We start from the raw sequence: 17,890 nt of genomic DNA, 5'->3' as shown, positions 1-17,890 counted from the left end.
TAAAATTAGATATATTCTTACCGATTTCAATCGTAATGTCTGTCGTAAGATTTGAAATAACAAATTATTCTAGTACCAATATGTAGCTATAACTACATACATACATACACGATTGCAATTGGCCAGCAGATGGTGCTGAAAATCAAGTTCCCTCTCTTTTACTTTGATAATGATATACGATGTACAATGTACAATATATTCCTCTACAAATCTGTACTATAAATATTTATTGAAGTCTCACTTGTCTCGTGATCACACGTCTTGTTACCTAGTTGTGTAATTCCATTACTGGAGAAAAATACGTTCGGTACAAAATGTTCAAAACTGCAGCGGTGATAGCGCTTTGCACCACTGGAATAACTATCTTTTTATCGTAAGTTCATTGATGTTATAAGATAATTAATAGTGAATTGAAAACTACATTACTAACAACATCAATACTCCACAACAACAACCGTACATAACGGTTATTGCTTATGTTTGATCCTTTTCTGTACGTTTCATGCTATAAATTTTTCTGACACTATGCTGTTTCATACATTTTCATAAATTTTCGTAATGTTTTGAATATCATTTTACAAATTTTAGTATTGCTTTCTTAGATATCGTGATCATTAAATTTATAATTACTTTGTGTCGGCTTCCCATTGTCTAATTGATCTATAAACAAACTAGCTTTAAAATAAGAAAATCTTATTTGTGCATAATTTTGTGAATAATTGTATAATTCATCATATTTTAAATTCAGAAAGAAACCTTAATATTCATCAATACTTTCAACAAAGGAATATTTGGATATTTATGAGTATTTTAAAAAACAAACTTAGAATATTTTATGTTTATAAAATATTGAAAATTAAAAACTTCGGCACGTATGATTTGTATGTTTTATGAGGAAACAGGATTTTTTTAATTTAATAAAATTTCCATTACAAACGTTTTATGTCACATGTTATGTAATACGTATTCATTCATAAAATTAATTTTCTTGTTTATTTATTAGTGTACTACAAATCAACAAATCAATGTCTCTGAATTCTTAGATACCATGGCTTAAAAACAAATTCAACTAATTGTTATGATTATTCGGTTACAACTTACTATTTACAACGTACTACTATGCGCTAGTTACAACGATAAAAATAGACGGTTATTAAATAAACATGCATAACAATGTCTAGTAACAAGTATTTAATCTATAATTTTAACGTCATTTTTTGTATAATTAGATTTTGCATTTGAAAATAAATAATACACAAATATATAAAACTAAAAGATGCATTTCTATCAATTGACTAAACTATATTGGCGTCAGTAATATTTACTATTGAATTATATAATCATGTTGAATTTAGGAAGACTTACTAATTAGTGAATAAAGGTTATATTTATTTTACATATATTCTCTTCTATATGTTCAAGTACATATATATTATAGTATACAGTCTTTACCATACAAAAAGAAACCTCGATCAAGCGTATCTAATCGCGTATAGATATTTTCACAATTGATCCATTTGAATAAGAAGAACAATGACATTAATAAAATGGAATCATATACGTATTTCTCTTTCGTTATTTCGTATACTTAATATTTTGAAGCATAAATGTAATATTTACAAAATTGCAAATCTAATGTAGTCATTTAATCGACGTATAAAATACTTATCGTTCAAATCATTTATAATTCGGTGTAAGGTTAAAATAAGAAAAGAAAATCCATTTGATTGATGTCATAAATCTATTATTTAATATATGGCTGTTTTATTAATAAAATTCGCTATATCATGCGATGAATAGCAAAAAATTATAATTATCATCCGTTGGAAACCAGCATATTATTATAATGTTGACTTTTGTACTTTATCACTATCTAAGTTTAAACTATCATCTATATACAACATGCAGTTTACATTATAGTATAAAAAGTCATAAGCATTAAATAAGACAAGCAAAAAATATTATTTTCCATTTATGCAACGTAAGATCTTTTAACATGTATTGAGATTAGATTTTCTTATTTGTAATAAGATAATTCGAAATTTATTGATAACAGTGTAGAATTACTGCCAGTTACTGTTGCTACTTACAACAGTTTAAGAGCAGAATGTCCAGCTGTGGTGTTATCTAATCATCATAGCAGTTACAATTACATGACTTTCAAACATTACAAAATCAAGATCAGTTTCTAGATTTCTAAAAATAAGCATACTAATAAAATGCTAATAGGAATGTTCTTATTGTTGCATTTCTATCCATCTTGAATATTATTCACAAAATACTTATGCTTGTATCTATGTAAATTGATTTTCTAACAAAACATCATTATCAAAATATTATTGTATAAAAAATATTTACCCTTATCAGAAAATATCAAAATATTATTGTTTTGAATTAAATCATGAAATTACACTGTAAAATAATTTTATATTGCACATTTTTTACCAATAGAATACTTTATAAAGCAGACCCGCGAGGCATGCCTGGTACTGTCTGTACATAGCTTAAGATCGAAGATTGATTACTCATCATTTATAAGATATTGGTATTATATCTTTTAAATAAATCTTATCTTTCATCTAAGTTATATTTGATAAAACACTCTTACTTGTAAGTTGAGAAAACATGATTTCGATTTACGAAGGTCATGAGTGTAAACTTTCAAAAATACAATCAACTAATTACATTTCAACATAAGATTTTAATATTTAAAGTATTGTAACCTTTTTTCACAATTATTTAACACAAAGACCTCTTATTTTACCTGTGACTAATTATTATTTATTACATAAATAAATTCAATAATTCGTTTAGTTCCACGCAAGAACATAAGGTTCCAACGTTGCCGGAGACAAACTGGGGACCGAAAAAAAATGGAAAAGAGTCTACAGAAATACGACCTTTCAAGATCGATGTACCAAAAAAAGTAAATAAAAAATCAAATAAGATTTATTTTTTGCTTCTAATCTTCTGATTATATTTTAAAAAGAATTCCTGAACTGTTCAAAGGTCTTGGATGATTTAAAATATCGCCTGACACATAGAAGAACGTACGCTCAACCATTGGAAGATGTTGCATGGACTTACGGTATTTCGACTAAATATCTCAATACGGTACTTGATTATTGGAGAGATAAATATAACTGGACTGAAAGACAGGCGTTGCTAAACAAATATCCTCAGTTTATCACAACTATCCAAGGTAATGGAACAATTCGCATATTTTTTTAATTAATAAAAAATCCTAAACAAAGTTAAAAGTAAAGAACTTGAAAACATTAGGCTTGGATATACATTTCTATCATGTGAAACCAACAAATCTACCAAAGGATAAGAACTTAAAAGTTCTGCCTCTGCTAATGCTACATGGATGGCCGGGATCAGTTGTGGAATTCCAAAAAATTATACCCATACTAACAAAACCTTGGCCTAATCAGAACTTCGTGTTCGAAGTTATTGCACCGTCACTTCCGGGATACGGTTTCTCAGAAGGAGCGGTACGACCGGGCATGGCTACTAGTCAGGTAACGCTTCTCCTTTTTATTTACACAAAAATATGACTGACGTACATATTATTTTCTACTGACTTTTCTCTCAGATGGCTGTAGTATTCAAGAATCTGATGCATAGACTTGGCTTTGAAAAGTTTTATGTCCAAGGAGGTGATTGGGGATCTCTTATTTCCGCTAACATGGCTGCTCTATTCCCCGAAAAGTTAGTAATAATAGTAATATACATTTTTGAAAGAAATGAAACGTTATGCATTTGATTTTTAGAATAACTGGCTTACACGCGAACATGTGTGTTGTCCTGATGTCAGCGTCTAATTTCGCTTGGTCAATTATTGGTAGCTATTTCCCATCTTTAGTAGGAGTAAACGAACATTATTCACTCTATTATCCCTTCAGTACAGCTTTGTCTACGCTAGTTGAAGAAAGTGGTTATTTACACATACAGGCTACAAAGCCAGACACTATAGGTATTTTTGCTTCCTCTGTTGAAAGTTATTGATGATATACATTGTTTAAATGTACATATATAAATTATATATAAATTATAAGATTTAAAATTTATAAAATTGTTCCTCAGGCACTGCATTAACTGCCTCGCCTGATGCATTAGCGGCATATATTTTGGAAAAGTTCAGCACATGGACAAATAAAGCATATAAAGAACGAGATGATGGTGGTTTAACAGAAAAATATACGTTAGACGAGCTGTTAGACAATATAATGATATATTGGGTCAGTAACAGCATTACTACAAGTGTTAGACTTTATGCTGAGAACTTTGATTCAGCATATAGAGCTTTAAAAGTTGATCAGTAAGTTTATCTCATTCTATAAATTTATGAATTTTTTGTGCCTATTCCGAATGTTTAAAAATACATTTTATTTCAGATTGCCCATAAATGTACCTACAGCTTGTGCAGCATTCCCGCAGGAACTATTAATTCAGCCTAAAAGTTTGCTTAAATCAAGATATCCTAACATAATTCAATATAATGTTATGCCACGTGGTGGACACTTTGCAGCTTTTGAAGAACCTAGACTCCTAGCTGATGATATTTTCAGTTTTGTTAAAAAAACTGAGGAACCTAAGGCAAAATCTGCATAAATTGTAGTTCAATTTAATTCTTAATCATTTTTGCACAAGTAATGATATATTTTTTTAAACTACTTTAATAAATTGTACATGTTTCATATTAAATATAAACGAGAATCTTGATTATTTACATTCAGTATCATTTACAGTTTAATACATTGTACTTTACAATACCAGTCATACAAAATGTTAACAAGATTCATCTGACTTAACCAACATTGATTTTGTACAAGTTTTGTGTAATATTATTTATAAGATAATTACCTTATCATGGATTATACGTTGCTAGCACCAGACTTCTCAACATTTTCTAATAAGCTTTGTAAATTAGTCTCAAACAATTCACATCTAATTGGCATTTCCAGTGAATAAAAAGGATTTTTCAAAGCATAATCTGCATATAGTTCATATACTCTTTTCAACAGAATTTCTATTCCACTTTGTGTAGGTTCTGCTACCACAATGAATTTAATTCCAGTCAATGTTTGGTAGCAATGTAATCTAAATGTATCTGCTTCTAAAATTTCAATGCCAGAACAACGGGGTTCAGGACTTAATTGACTAGCAATTGCAAATAGAGGATAAAACATTGATGCTAAAAAAATTTTTTCATTGGTTGTCATCCTTGCTCGACTGAATTTAAGCGACATAGGAAAATTCTCTGGTTGTTCTAGTAATTCAAACACATCTTTCCCATTCTCCAATTCGCGACCTATTACAGGACTACCATTTACTGCGGTTAAAACATGACCCACTGGAAGAAGCGAATACATTAGTCAATCGTGAAATATAAAGAAATTTTTTTGGAAGTGAGGGAGATGTCCTTACCATTAATTCCATCTTTTTGCCCAAATGAAACGACAATCTTCTTATTTTCGTAATTTAACTTTATATCAAGAGGAAAATTAAATGTCCTTTCATTTTCAATTCGTGGAACATTGTGATCGTGATTAAATATTAGTCCACCCGATTTTGATACGATATAAACACCATAAATAACCATGATTATATTATTTCAAATTACAATGTAATTAATTCTCACTTTTTAGTTACTAATTTTAAACTTCATCTATTTATAGTTTTCAATTAACTGTTTATTTATGATACAACTGTCAAATATCAAGTACTTTTTAGGTTATGTTTTACTTAGACTTCGTATGAGAACCAGTAGTCGTTCGTAAATAGCTTAGATTTCACATGAAAATTACTAGACAGTTCATAAATAGCTTACAACTCATATATTAATCACAGATAATTTGATAACAGTTAGTACACAAATTATAATTATATATTAATAAATATATATTGAGTTTTTGTCTTGTGCTAAAATGGACAATAAGAAATGAGAGACAGTGTCAACGAACACGTGGTTATACACAATTGTCTGTAAATCTAAACGAATTTTAAATTTATATTAATAGATTATATATTACTCTTTGCAAGACAAATCTTTGAGTCATGGAAGAGAATTCGCATTTTTCCCATAAAATTTACAAAAATGATCCTTTATTATTTAAGAGTTACGTTGGTAAAGAAGTGAACATTTCAACTGAAGATAATAACACGATTTCTGGTATTGTTTATACGGTTGATCCAGTATCAGAAAGGTTAGAAAATCTTTCATATAATATTTTAACTCCTCGGTATTATTTATATATATATATTTATAAATAATTTATAAATTGTTTTTCAGTATTGTACTTCTACAAGGCTGCCAACAAAATAATTTAAAAATTGTATTTGGCCATGCGATAAAAAATATAGAGATCTCTCCAAACCAATTATGTGAATTACCACAATTGTTTATGAACGCGCCAACAAATATTCTTCGATCAACAGTAGAGAAGCGAAAAAGTGCTGTAATAAAATTATTGCAAGAAAATAGATTCCCCGTAAAAGAACAGAACGATATTTTAACAATAGAAAATGTACTTTCAATAAAACCACCGTATGAACCCGCCGATTGCATTTGCGATAATAGCATTATCTTGGGAAGAATTCAAAATCTTCTTTCCCGTATACAAATTTGATGTACCGACGTTTTCTAACAATATTCTACTTCTTCTTTAATTAATTAATGAAATAATAGTATTATATTAATAAGAACAATACAAATTGTATTTAAAAAATTGCTTTATTTTTTTTAATTTGAATTATATTTCTTTTTTTACCATAAAATATTTTATTTTTCGCACGTATCATATCATCTAAAATAAAGTTTCGCTTAATATACATAAATCAATCGCAGATGAAAGTGTTTCATTTACAATTGAATTCAATTTTAATATAGATACATAATATTAATTTCATTTCTTCCGTTGCTTTAAATGTATACCATTAAGTTGCATTCTTTTCAATTTAAATATAAAACATAGTTTTAAATATAAATTAGATCGAAACGACAATTTCTTAGAAATTATTTGCAATTATGGTAAAACGAAATATATGTTGTTGCTTTTTAAAAAGTATATAATTCAGTTAATGCTCTAAATACAAAAATGATATTAAAAAGTTTGTGCAGCTATTCTCATAATGTGCAATTCTTTACAAAATCAAATACTTAGTCATAAGATATTATATCATTCTAAAAATAAAAAAAAATATATGAAATTATCACTTCTGAAAACGTGCGCCTTTTGCAGAAAATAAAGTATAAAATGCTTTATTTTCTTTTTTGGACATGACGCTCGCCTTAAAAGAAGAAATGCAGACTGGAAATAAAGCTATAAAACTATTTAAAACGTTATTAAAAAAAATAAATTTTTAATCGTAGTATCGTAGTATAAATTTGTATAATATTTAAGTGAGAAAAAACATTATATTTTATCATCTTAAATTTAAACCCTCTTGCTGTAATAACTGGAGATAATTTATCACTTGCGATAAACTCAAAGTATTATTTCCAGTATTTGTTGCGCATAGATGTGTATCTTTTGCATTAAATATGTCAAGTACTTACCTTAACTGTTCGTTGCGTATATGTATTTGCGTGTATGCGTGAACTTTCTTAAACATATAATAGAAAGTAAATAAGTTTACAAAGCTCTATGCTGTTGCATACCTCGTAATACTAAGGTATTTGCCATAGCAATAGGGATTAAATTTTGATGTAAAAGCTTGATATGAAGTAAATGCAATTTCGGTAGTGTGGTGTAGAATTCATCAAAGAGCTTCCAAATATCTTCAGTAAAATCTTGGTTCGATTTTTTCCCTCCTTTTAGAAAAATATCGAACTTCTAACTTTTCTATTTTACTCGGGAAGGAAGAACTACTTTGAGTAAATTTCATCTGTTAGAACTACCTTGTGAATCTAGGATTTCTGGCATATCACAGCCACCGATATGTGCATATGCCTCTACGAGCTTCGTGCACGTAAAATAATGGGCCAATTGAACTCTGACGCACTCTTGGCTTCTCCGTAATATTTTGTAATTCGTTGTACATAGTGCGAAAAATCTTTAAAAATATTCGACACTTTCTTCGTTCATGTGAAATTTCCAACGATATCCAAAAAAGAGGAAGAAGAAGCAGTTTCTTCTAAAATAATGGATTATTAATTTATGATGTCATAATTGATAGCGACACACACACACACACATACACACACAAATAACAAAAGAACACACACACGTGTGTGTGTGTGTATTCTTTTGTTATTTGTGATTCAATTAAGAGGTACAGTGTGGCCATCGATGGAAAAGCGTATAAAAGAATGCGTGTAGAGTTCTTTCAAGGCAGTGTTTCTCCATAGAAATACGAGGGGCTTCTTTGGAGCAAAGTGAACATCCTAGAGAGTCTATTTTCTACATAGCAGGTCATTCGGTCTCTCCATCGGAATAATATTCAATAGGCGCTGGATCGCGAATTTTACGAGAATATCTTAAACCCAAGGAATCTGCAAGACTCTCAATATGTGACAATACCTAGGTGAAGAAAAGAAAAATGAAAATCTCAATTAGAAATAATACTCGTGTTCAAGAAAGAGGGAAAAGAGAAAATAGACTAGCAAGAAAATGTATATACTTACATAATCTAGTTGTTGTTTAGTGTGTGCAGCAGAAAGACAAAATCGTATTCTGCCTTCCATTAATGGAGTTGCTGGAAATCCAACACCTACTGCAGCTATGTTATACGTAGTTAACGTTCGTACAACTGCGCTGTTAATTGGAAGCATAATTACGATTTGATTTTCAATTTGTTTCATCTCCTCACACTATAATCTTGGACACATACCCTATTTTAGAAAACAGGTAAACTAACATAGGTACAACAGGCGAGTCTTCGTTCCCATAAATAATAACTCCAATCTGATTAAGTCTGCGCCTAAAGTACCTAGTATTTCTTGCTAATTGTTTCGTTCTTCTCTTTCCATCGTCTGTACCATCTTCACCGGTAATTATTTTCATCGAAGTTATGATTTGCTGTGCTATCGGTGGAGACATGGCTACTGCGTAAGTATGCGCGTGACTGTATATCCTTAAATGGTTTATTAATGACTAGAATTATAGAAACATCATTATTACCATCAATTTTTGATATCAAGAAAGGACATTATATTCATAATTATGAGAATATTTCTCAAAAATCTGTTCACCTTTGTTCCAGCAATATAACCTCCAGCAGATCCAAAACTTTTTGTAAAAGTACCCATTAGTATATCCACCTCTTTTGGATCAATTTCATAATAATCGCAAACTCCTCTTCCACGTTTACCTAATGCACCAGTGCTATGAGCCTCATCCAAATAAAGATATGCCTGTTATATTCAATTACACTTTAATATTCCAGATACATTGTAGTGGAGTTACATATGTGTAAATAAATGTACACACTTTGTACTTCTTCTTGAGTTGCAAAATCTCAGGTAAATGTACAATAGAACCTTCCATGGAATAAACGCCTTCCACTACAATTACTATTTTTTTCCAAGGTTCTCCAGAATCTGGTTGACCAAAAACTATTGCAGTTTTTAAACATTTTTCTAGATGCTTCATGTCTATGACAATACAAAATTGAACATTTTAGACAATATATCGGATTTTACCAGTGTCGATTCACTATTTTACAAACTTACTATTATGCTTAAACACTCTCACAGTAGCACCGGACAGCCTTAGCCCAAGTATCAATGAAGCATGATTTTTTTCATCACTTAGTACTAAACAACCTTTGCTTACTAACGAGGGCAAATTAAGAGCATTTGTTGCAAAACCCATTCCAAATACAATGGCGTCCTCCACGCCCAAAAATCTAGCCGTCAGTTGCTCTAATTCTTCGTGAATTGGCATGTTTCCTGAATATAAAAAAATATATATATATTTTTATTGTATAGTAAAAATTTATAACTAAACCGAGAAAAATTCATTACCGAGTTCGAGGCGACTACTGCAACTAGCACAGCCAAATTTCTTCAAAGTTTCAATACTTTGATCAGCACATTTACCATTTGCCTCCGCGAAGCCCAAGTAATTATACGATCCTAAATTTATACATTCTGATGTCGTTCCTGTAAACCTAAATAAAAGAATAGCAAATATAAAATAATGATATGACTTATTTAACTAAAACGTGAAAATATCGTATATATATATATATACATATATTTAATGAATTTATTCGATGAAAATTTATATTGAATCGAATTAAACAGAATTCCTAAATAAAAGGTGGGAGAAGACTGAAATGAAAATGATCTTGAAAATTAGATGATATTAATAAAAAACGATGAAGCTGATCAAAGTCCATTGAATTTGATTTCCAAGTTATAAATCTGCTTTCTCGCTCACTAGTCGTCAAATCCCCTTGAGTTCTTCATTACATTTAATCAAGGCGAATGTCTGCCTTCCTGTACCTCCCAATCGAGTTACGATTTTCGAATCCGTATATTTCACATTGATGTTATCTCAGATTCATTTCAAAATTGAACAATAATCACGATGAAATTAATAGAGTTTACGTATAATAATAAGAAAAATGACTAAGATAAGAATTAATACATAAAAAATTCATATCAGTACGAATTACAGATTATATTCGTAATGAAATCTCATTTAATGCCAGATTCGATAAATATTAATCACAGAATTTTGTGTCAAAGCTGACGAAATTTTTGTAGACTTTTCGCTAACTTACTGAAACGTCCATCCATAATCTTTTGTTATTCTATCCTTAAGTGTAACTGTCGCACCTGGAACAGAACATATGGGCCTGTTCCAACAATCCCTCACTCTTCTGTAAACGTATCGAAGATAAAATTCTTCGAAATGTTCGTACAGTGCTGCATAACCCTGAAACAAAGAAAATATTTGGAATCATTTGGAATTTTATTCCTTCATTGAAATTAATCTACCATAGACAAATGAATAATCTTAATTGCGGAGAAAATCAGAATTATTTTCCTCTGACTTATTTAAAAATTAATTCTATAAAAAAGCAAATTAAAAAGTAGAAAATAAGAAACAGAAAGAAAATTATAGCACCTTGTGATGTAATGATCAATTTTTAAACATTATTTTTAATCATATTACACGCTACCATGATTTGAATATTTACGTAAAACGAATTACTTATTTTACGTGAAGACAGTCTAATTTTTTATAAGGTTTAGATACATCTATAAAGAAAATATCTTTATTAAAACACAAAAGAGATTTATAGCTATAAAGTACATATAAGTACAAAGATTCAATTACGAGCTAAATTAAATAAATTATTTCGTAAAGATTACAATGTGCAAAGTGATAATAGTTTTAAACAATCTTTTTAACATGAGATGAAATTTCAAATTCATCCTTTTATTTAGACAGCTGTACAATATACTGTATATGGCTGTATAGCATTGCGCAAAACTGTTCTCGCAAGTAGTACACTACAGTATTTACAGGGTGTCTCAAAATAAGTGATTTTAACATGTCTGTATCAATGTAACTTGACGAATGAATTTCAATTTAAAACGTCTCCCATGGATCACACATCTTTTTCTTTTCTTTTTTTTTTAAGTATACTTAACAAATATATTTAATAATAAAAATAATCCTTCGAATGCTATTTAGAAATTATGATTTATATATAAATTACGACAATTCTCTTAAACATAATGGAAAGAGAGGAAGAAAGCTTTCCTCTAAAGAAGAAAAAAAAGCAAATTGTCCATTTTCTTTTGTATTAATATCTAATACTAAATAGAAGAATATCAATTTACTAGACCCATATCTTTCGAGGACATATACGTGTATTTATGATTCAACTCTAGATTAAATATCGAATCTTGTATTTTATTCCCGAGTCTCTCCCCTCAGCTTAATAAAAGAATTATCGAACATTTGTTGATAAATGAAATAGTTTATTTAAAAAATTTTAATGACATTAAAGAATTTTCATACTTTTTTAGAAAAACATTATCGTGATGGAATTTTTCTTTGCGGAATCTTAATTTTTTTTAATTAATTATTTTCGTCAATCCTCACTGGCGCCGCGCAACTAAGATATAATTTACTTTTATAAGCTTTTGATTGTTTTTAAGAAAATACTTTGTCATCGTCGGAAATCCCTTTCATGTTGCGGTGATAAAACGAATATCATGCATTAAAAATTGCTTAAAGGAAACCGTAACACAACGTGAATGATTATTTCAATTATCTGTTCCATTTGAAAGAAATTACGAGCACGAACGTTTCGCGGTTACTGATTGTTTTACATTGCGATCAATCGAGTCTCTTTAGTGAACAATCGTAATTCAAATCGAATGGAATCGATTCCACTTCTCTTTCATGCGATTCTCTTTCTCGATTACTTTCATTTTCGGTTCGATCATTACTTTTTAGTTTCTTTTCTTCTTTTTTCCATCGAGTCCCTTGTTGCTTGTATGTGGTTATTCGCATCCATTTTTCTTGATCTCAGTCTTTCAAATCACAAAATCATTCGTCCATTAACTTCATCTCTCGAACTAGGTCAAATATACACACATATACATATATATATATGATCTACGACAATAATGATTACATATATATATATTATTGTCGTAGATCATATATATATATGTATGTGTGTGTATATTTGACCTAGTTCGATATATATATATATATGTAATCATTATTGTCGTAGATCAGGACTATAGAAAAAATCTATTTTATATTATGCAAGAATATACTGAAGTGTAATAAACTCTCTTTTTGTATTAGAAAAATTGTTTTTGCGATTCCGATTTTTGTAAAAGATTTTTGTAATATATTAATTTTGTAATATATGTATTATTCTAATACGCTGTTTATTCAACACGATAACTTCATTTATGTTTTGTAATAACATTGCGCTTACACGACTTTTATAAATTATTTCACTGCGTGTCGTTAATGACGTAAGAACATTTTTTATTTTATTAAAACTTGTTATTGAAGTCTTACCTCTCTATTGCGTTCTTGTGCGACTTTAGGGATGAAAAGCAATTGGTTTATAAAACCCAAAAACATAAGGATACAGAACCCTAGGTGCGTTAACACAGCAGTGATGAACGGTATCCTCTCGAACGACTCCTTTGATCTTGGTTTCACTGGCTCTGCCCTCGTGTTATTTTCTGGAAACTAAATACGATTTTCAATACATTTTCATTGATAATTAGACCGCAAATGTTTATGGAAAATTCATGTTTCTATGAGCATGACTAGAGAGACAGAGAGAAAGAGAGAGAGAGAGAGAGAGAGAGAAAGGGAAAGAGAGAAACAGTTGTGAAGTATTTTAAAGCATTAATAGCACTAAGTACTACAAATTATATAGACTGTGACTATTATTAAAAACATGGAAAGCATACACGGTACTTTTAAAAACAAGATTAAAGAGAAATTTAATCATACTATAAAAAGAAAATCTTGGTTCTCATAAATGCATAAAAATCCGCAATTTACAATTAACAGTCCGTTAATTTATAATTGACACGTGTAACAATTGAATTGCGTTCTAGAAAAAAGAAAACGACTCTTATATCTTTTTTAAGCATTATACGCTGACTTATTGTGTTACTGTTTAATCGTTTATCAACATCGAACGATCTTATGTTATGTAAAATTCATTCGGAAGTAACATGGACGAGTAAAAACAGAATATAAACGAACCTTAAGCTGTCATGGTTATTACAGATAAGTTGTCGCGGTAGATAAATCGGTCTCTCGGAAAGATATCGCTGATTGCGTTATTTTTTTTTTATATTCTTGGAAATAGAAACTCGAAAATACGAACTACAAACTGCAAATTTTATGATTTCGAGAGATTCCATGACAAGTTGAACTATTCGGAAAAAAAGTAAGATAATTAATGGCGATCGATAAGTAGCATGCTTTCTTCGTAATAAAAAACACTTGTAGGTTGAAAAAAAAGACATTGATAATTTCTTATATTACTCTGTTTAAGGAACAGTCGTATATATATATATAGATTAGTATCGTGTACGCTGGAATTGAAATTTGAAATGATGACTTAAAAATTACGTTAATGTTTGGACTAATGACTCTTTTTCAATAATAGAATTGAGGAGTTATTTGGGATAAGGGTGTATCCGTTAAAATCATGATATTCAATGATGTTTCATGATATTCAATGGTGAAACTTTCTTTTGTATGTAGAATTGCGACATTTATGAAAGCCTATAAAATCAATAATACGTAAACTTCATCTATAGTGTACGATAAAATGACACTAAAACGATGAGTATTTTACTTGCAGCAAAAATGATAAAAATCCAAAAAAATGCTTTTGTATGCTCTTTTTGCGAATATAAAGTTTCTTCACTACATTGCTACATTAAAAGTAATTATATATGTATATGTGTACGATATCTTATTAAACGAGCAATTAAGTACATATAAACTAACAAAGACAGATATAAAAGTTTTTCAATATATTTATTAAATAGAAAACAAATATGAAAAAAAGATTACATTTGCAGCTTAATTTGATGTCAAATTACATCAACAACGGAAAAGATATTTATAAAGTTATTTTTTATGTGTTAAAATTTAATTTACGATAATGTTTTGTAACTTTATAGCGTTAACTTTGTATACATAAGCATCTATAAGTTATGTAGACAAAACTAATGCGTAATTGATTTTGTACACAAATTCACAACGCATTACACATTAATCTTATCAATGTTATTAAAAGTGCAAAAGATAGATTTTAAAAAATAGATGTTTACTTAGAAATATTAAGATAAAAATTACTAAAAGAAACTATCTGGAGAAACGCCCATAATTCGAAAAGCACCTCAATTGCAAGGGTATAAAGATTGATACTGATAATAGGTACATAATATTTGCGCATGTGCATATTGAAATGAAAATTTAAGATAACACTTAACAGTTATATAGTCTTTTAGATTGTATTTGACATTTTATTGAGCTTCATGTTTACTCATTCCATAATATATATTTTTTATAATGCTTGTATATAAATCTCTTTCGGAAAATTATAAGAATTGGAGCAATTAACATTAAAAATTACTAAGATAGTAATTCAATTGATAAAGTAGACATACATTTTCAAATTGTTGATCTTACCAATTAATATTGTTATTTTTTAAAGGCTATCTTGTTAAACGTTCGAATTTCGAGGTTAGTTTCGAAGAAATTTTGCTTACCGATGAAACATGTGATAAAAAGTTAATATTTCTATTTCTTTATTTATCAATGACTCAGGTTTTTTCTTGTATAATTAAAGGTCACGAATTGATAATTGCAAATGTTTCCATGTCAATTGCTATTGCACGGTAATCATAATTTACAAACGTTCGAGAGTAACCACTGCAACAAAATGAATTTTTACCAGCATTGCGGGAATGTAGAAAATTTCCAATTCATCGAGAAAATCGTATTGGTAATTTCGTTTCCTATGTTACGATTTTTTAATAAGAATTAGGTTAGGAATACGCCAAAGACGTCAATGGTTAAGTCAATTATATTGTTAATAATAATTATATGTATATTTTAAATGAAATAATTACTTTGGAAAATGTGAAGCAAAATATTCAGGAAACCTGTCGATCATTATCGTCGTAATCTACGTACAATATTTATTTCTAGATTGCGGATTTTTATTCTAATTCATATCTTTATGAGCACAATTAAAAAAATGGTACCTAAAAACATTTGTCGTCTTTTAAACATTATTACGTATCCTGTGGTAATATACTGTGTACTCTGTACATTTTTGTACATTTATGTTTTTCAAAAATATATAAAACATCCGCGATTTGCTTATTATTCTATAAAGTGTGTCTAATGTACAAAAAATTTAAATTATTATATTGCAGAAGTCCATGAAATTTCATTTATCACTTTTTGATTAAAAAGAAAGATATAAGATAGCATTGTTAAAGTTATTATCTTAAAAAGGTGAGAAAGAATTTACCATATGAATAGTTATTATTCAATGGGAAACTAATCTTGCGTTAAAACTAGCTTCTCTTATCGCAATTTATTATAGCTGACCCAAGCAATGGTACAAAGTAACGGTCAAGTTGTTTCGTTTTCCTAGAATGTAATTGATGCAATTCCCGCCTAACGTTACAGTTATGATGCTAAAAGAATCACGCGAGTAGTCGAGGATAAACACTAGCATAAGAAAACATTACTTTGATATGTATCTGAATAAAAAAGTAAAACGTCTTTTAGTTAGATAAAGAAAATTAGTCAAATGCGAGTTCAATAACAATTGCAACGCGAACCACAATACCGTATTAATATCGCACAAAAACGAGGCTGTTTTAAATCAAAATTTCTTGAATTGAAAATTGCTCGATATACATTGCAACTAATCGAATCACAATCAAAACATGTTTCGCTTATTTCTATGGCAAATCTCAGTTTTAATTTTTACGTACTTTTCTTAATTAACTTTAATATTAATGTTCAATATTCAATCAACAAATATTGACTATCAACCTTAACGTAAAGTTCGTTTATATTGCACGGAATCAAATGATTGAAAATTAAAATACCTGACGCAAAACTCAACTATTTCATATATTGCACTAATATCCAATCGAGTTTTAATTGTCGAAAAGTTTGTTGCATATTCCGAATTATCAAGTAAAACTAGTACGCGTGACACGATGAAGATCTAACCTGTACACGTCCATTGGTTTGTAAACCAGCATGGCCGTTGGATAAGGTGTCTTCGTAAAAGGTTAAGCCGTTTCTGCTTATTTTCTGCTCCTGTTCATTTAGCTTTCTCCTGGTGATAGCCTCCGTCGCCATTTTGCAAAGGGCGAATCTTTCACTAAGTGTCGTAGAACCGGAGAGAGTACAGAGTGAGAGGAAAGAGCCAAAGAGGAAAAAAGAGAGTAAATACGTCAACACCGTACGGAGAACAGGCAAAGACTGACGATCAAGCCATGCGTCATAATATTAATCGCGCATGTGCACTGATTGTACTGAGTCGGCTGACTCTGTGACCGCGATATCTGCGATTTACACAGAAATACAGAGATAACGTAGAGATATACGGATACACGCATGCGCAGGCAGGACGAATTAGAGTAATTACTTTTAGGATTAGTACAATTGAGAATAGTAATAATTAAACTAATGTGTGTGTTGATTAAAATTAACTCACCTTCTTTTCACGGTTGTCAAGAGCAAAGCTATATACTAAAGCTAAACAGCATACATATATATTTATGTGTTTCTAATTTATAATTAAGAATTATGGAAAGACGATGCACCTGACGCATATACTGAATTGGGAGTATAATTCCAGCGAAAACAGAAATAAATATTTAATATAAGGTTATTGTAATATTATCGTAAAAAGTTCCTTATTTGTTTTATGTCCGTATTTAAAACTTTAATGATGTATATTTGTTGTTTAGACTTTTATAAGAAAAACATTTTTTATGTAATATTTACAAAATTGATTTTCTCTTTAATATATGTTTAAAAATATTATTATTCGTCGTTATATGTACTTACATATAACCGCGATTTTAACGCAGGATACCGGCTGTGCACATGCGTACTAGTGCTTCACGCATATGCAATATATATATACATATGCATATATGTATATGATTAAACCTGCAACAACTTATAGGTAGTAAGTGAAATGTCTATACACGAGTAGGACAATTGTTAGTATTTTATTATTTGAAAAATGAGACGTATATTAATAAAGGATAGAAATGTTAGAATAACTCTCATATAAAAGAGTATAAGTTTCTTCATTCTTAAATTGTCATATATTATTGCAATAAAAAAATATTAAGATCATATTGAATGTGTATTCTAAAAAA

The 17,890-nt window shown here is 29.4% G+C and overlaps 4 protein-coding genes across 4 annotated transcripts; 2 read left to right on the top strand and 2 right to left on the bottom strand.

The window, feature by feature from the left end:
• Positions 1-161: 161 nt before the first annotated feature.
• LOC100648328 (juvenile hormone epoxide hydrolase 1) lies at positions 162-4,731 on the top strand. The gene is made up of 8 exons (XM_012312200.3): positions 162-373; positions 2,815-2,926; positions 3,010-3,202; positions 3,283-3,524; positions 3,599-3,714; positions 3,777-3,979; positions 4,090-4,324; positions 4,401-4,731. Exons 1-8 carry the CDS (start codon positions 315-317, stop codon positions 4,615-4,617), a joined length of 1,377 nt encoding a protein of 458 aa, XP_012167590.1. The 5' UTR covers positions 162-314; the 3' UTR covers positions 4,618-4,731.
• LOC100648444 (trafficking protein particle complex subunit 4) lies at positions 4,725-5,608 on the bottom strand. Its single transcript, XM_003397844.4, has 2 exons — positions 5,434-5,608; positions 4,725-5,359 (listed from the first exon to the last, which is right to left on the bottom strand). The coding sequence occupies exons 1-2, from the start codon at positions 5,606-5,608 to the stop codon at positions 4,881-4,883; spliced, it is 654 nt and encodes a 217-aa protein (XP_003397892.1). The 3' UTR covers positions 4,725-4,880.
• Positions 5,609-6,051: 443 nt separating this feature from the next.
• On the top strand, positions 6,052-7,408 carry LOC100648562 (gem-associated protein 6). Its single transcript, XM_003397845.4, has 2 exons — positions 6,052-6,212; positions 6,299-7,408. The coding sequence occupies exons 1-2, from the start codon at positions 6,064-6,066 to the stop codon at positions 6,633-6,635; spliced, it is 486 nt and encodes a 161-aa protein (XP_003397893.1). The 5' UTR covers positions 6,052-6,063; the 3' UTR covers positions 6,636-7,408.
• A 311-nt stretch (positions 7,409-7,719) lies between these two features.
• LOC100648215 (serine palmitoyltransferase 2) lies at positions 7,720-17,024 on the bottom strand. The gene is made up of 10 exons (XM_003397842.3): positions 16,725-17,024; positions 13,011-13,187; positions 10,738-10,892; positions 9,974-10,119; positions 9,680-9,898; positions 9,438-9,601; positions 9,200-9,361; positions 8,839-9,101; positions 8,633-8,762; positions 7,720-8,528 (listed from the first exon to the last, which is right to left on the bottom strand). Exons 1-10 carry the CDS (start codon positions 16,854-16,856, stop codon positions 8,421-8,423), a joined length of 1,656 nt encoding a protein of 551 aa, XP_003397890.1. The 5' UTR covers positions 16,857-17,024; the 3' UTR covers positions 7,720-8,420.
• Positions 17,025-17,890: the final 866 nt, after the last annotated feature.

Source organism: Bombus terrestris, chromosome 9 (genome assembly GCF_910591885.1).
Source record: "Bombus terrestris chromosome 9, iyBomTerr1.2, whole genome shotgun sequence".
NCBI lineage: Eukaryota > Metazoa > Arthropoda > Insecta > Hymenoptera > Apidae > Bombus > Bombus terrestris.
This window is presented reverse-complemented; position numbering and strand designations above follow the sequence as displayed.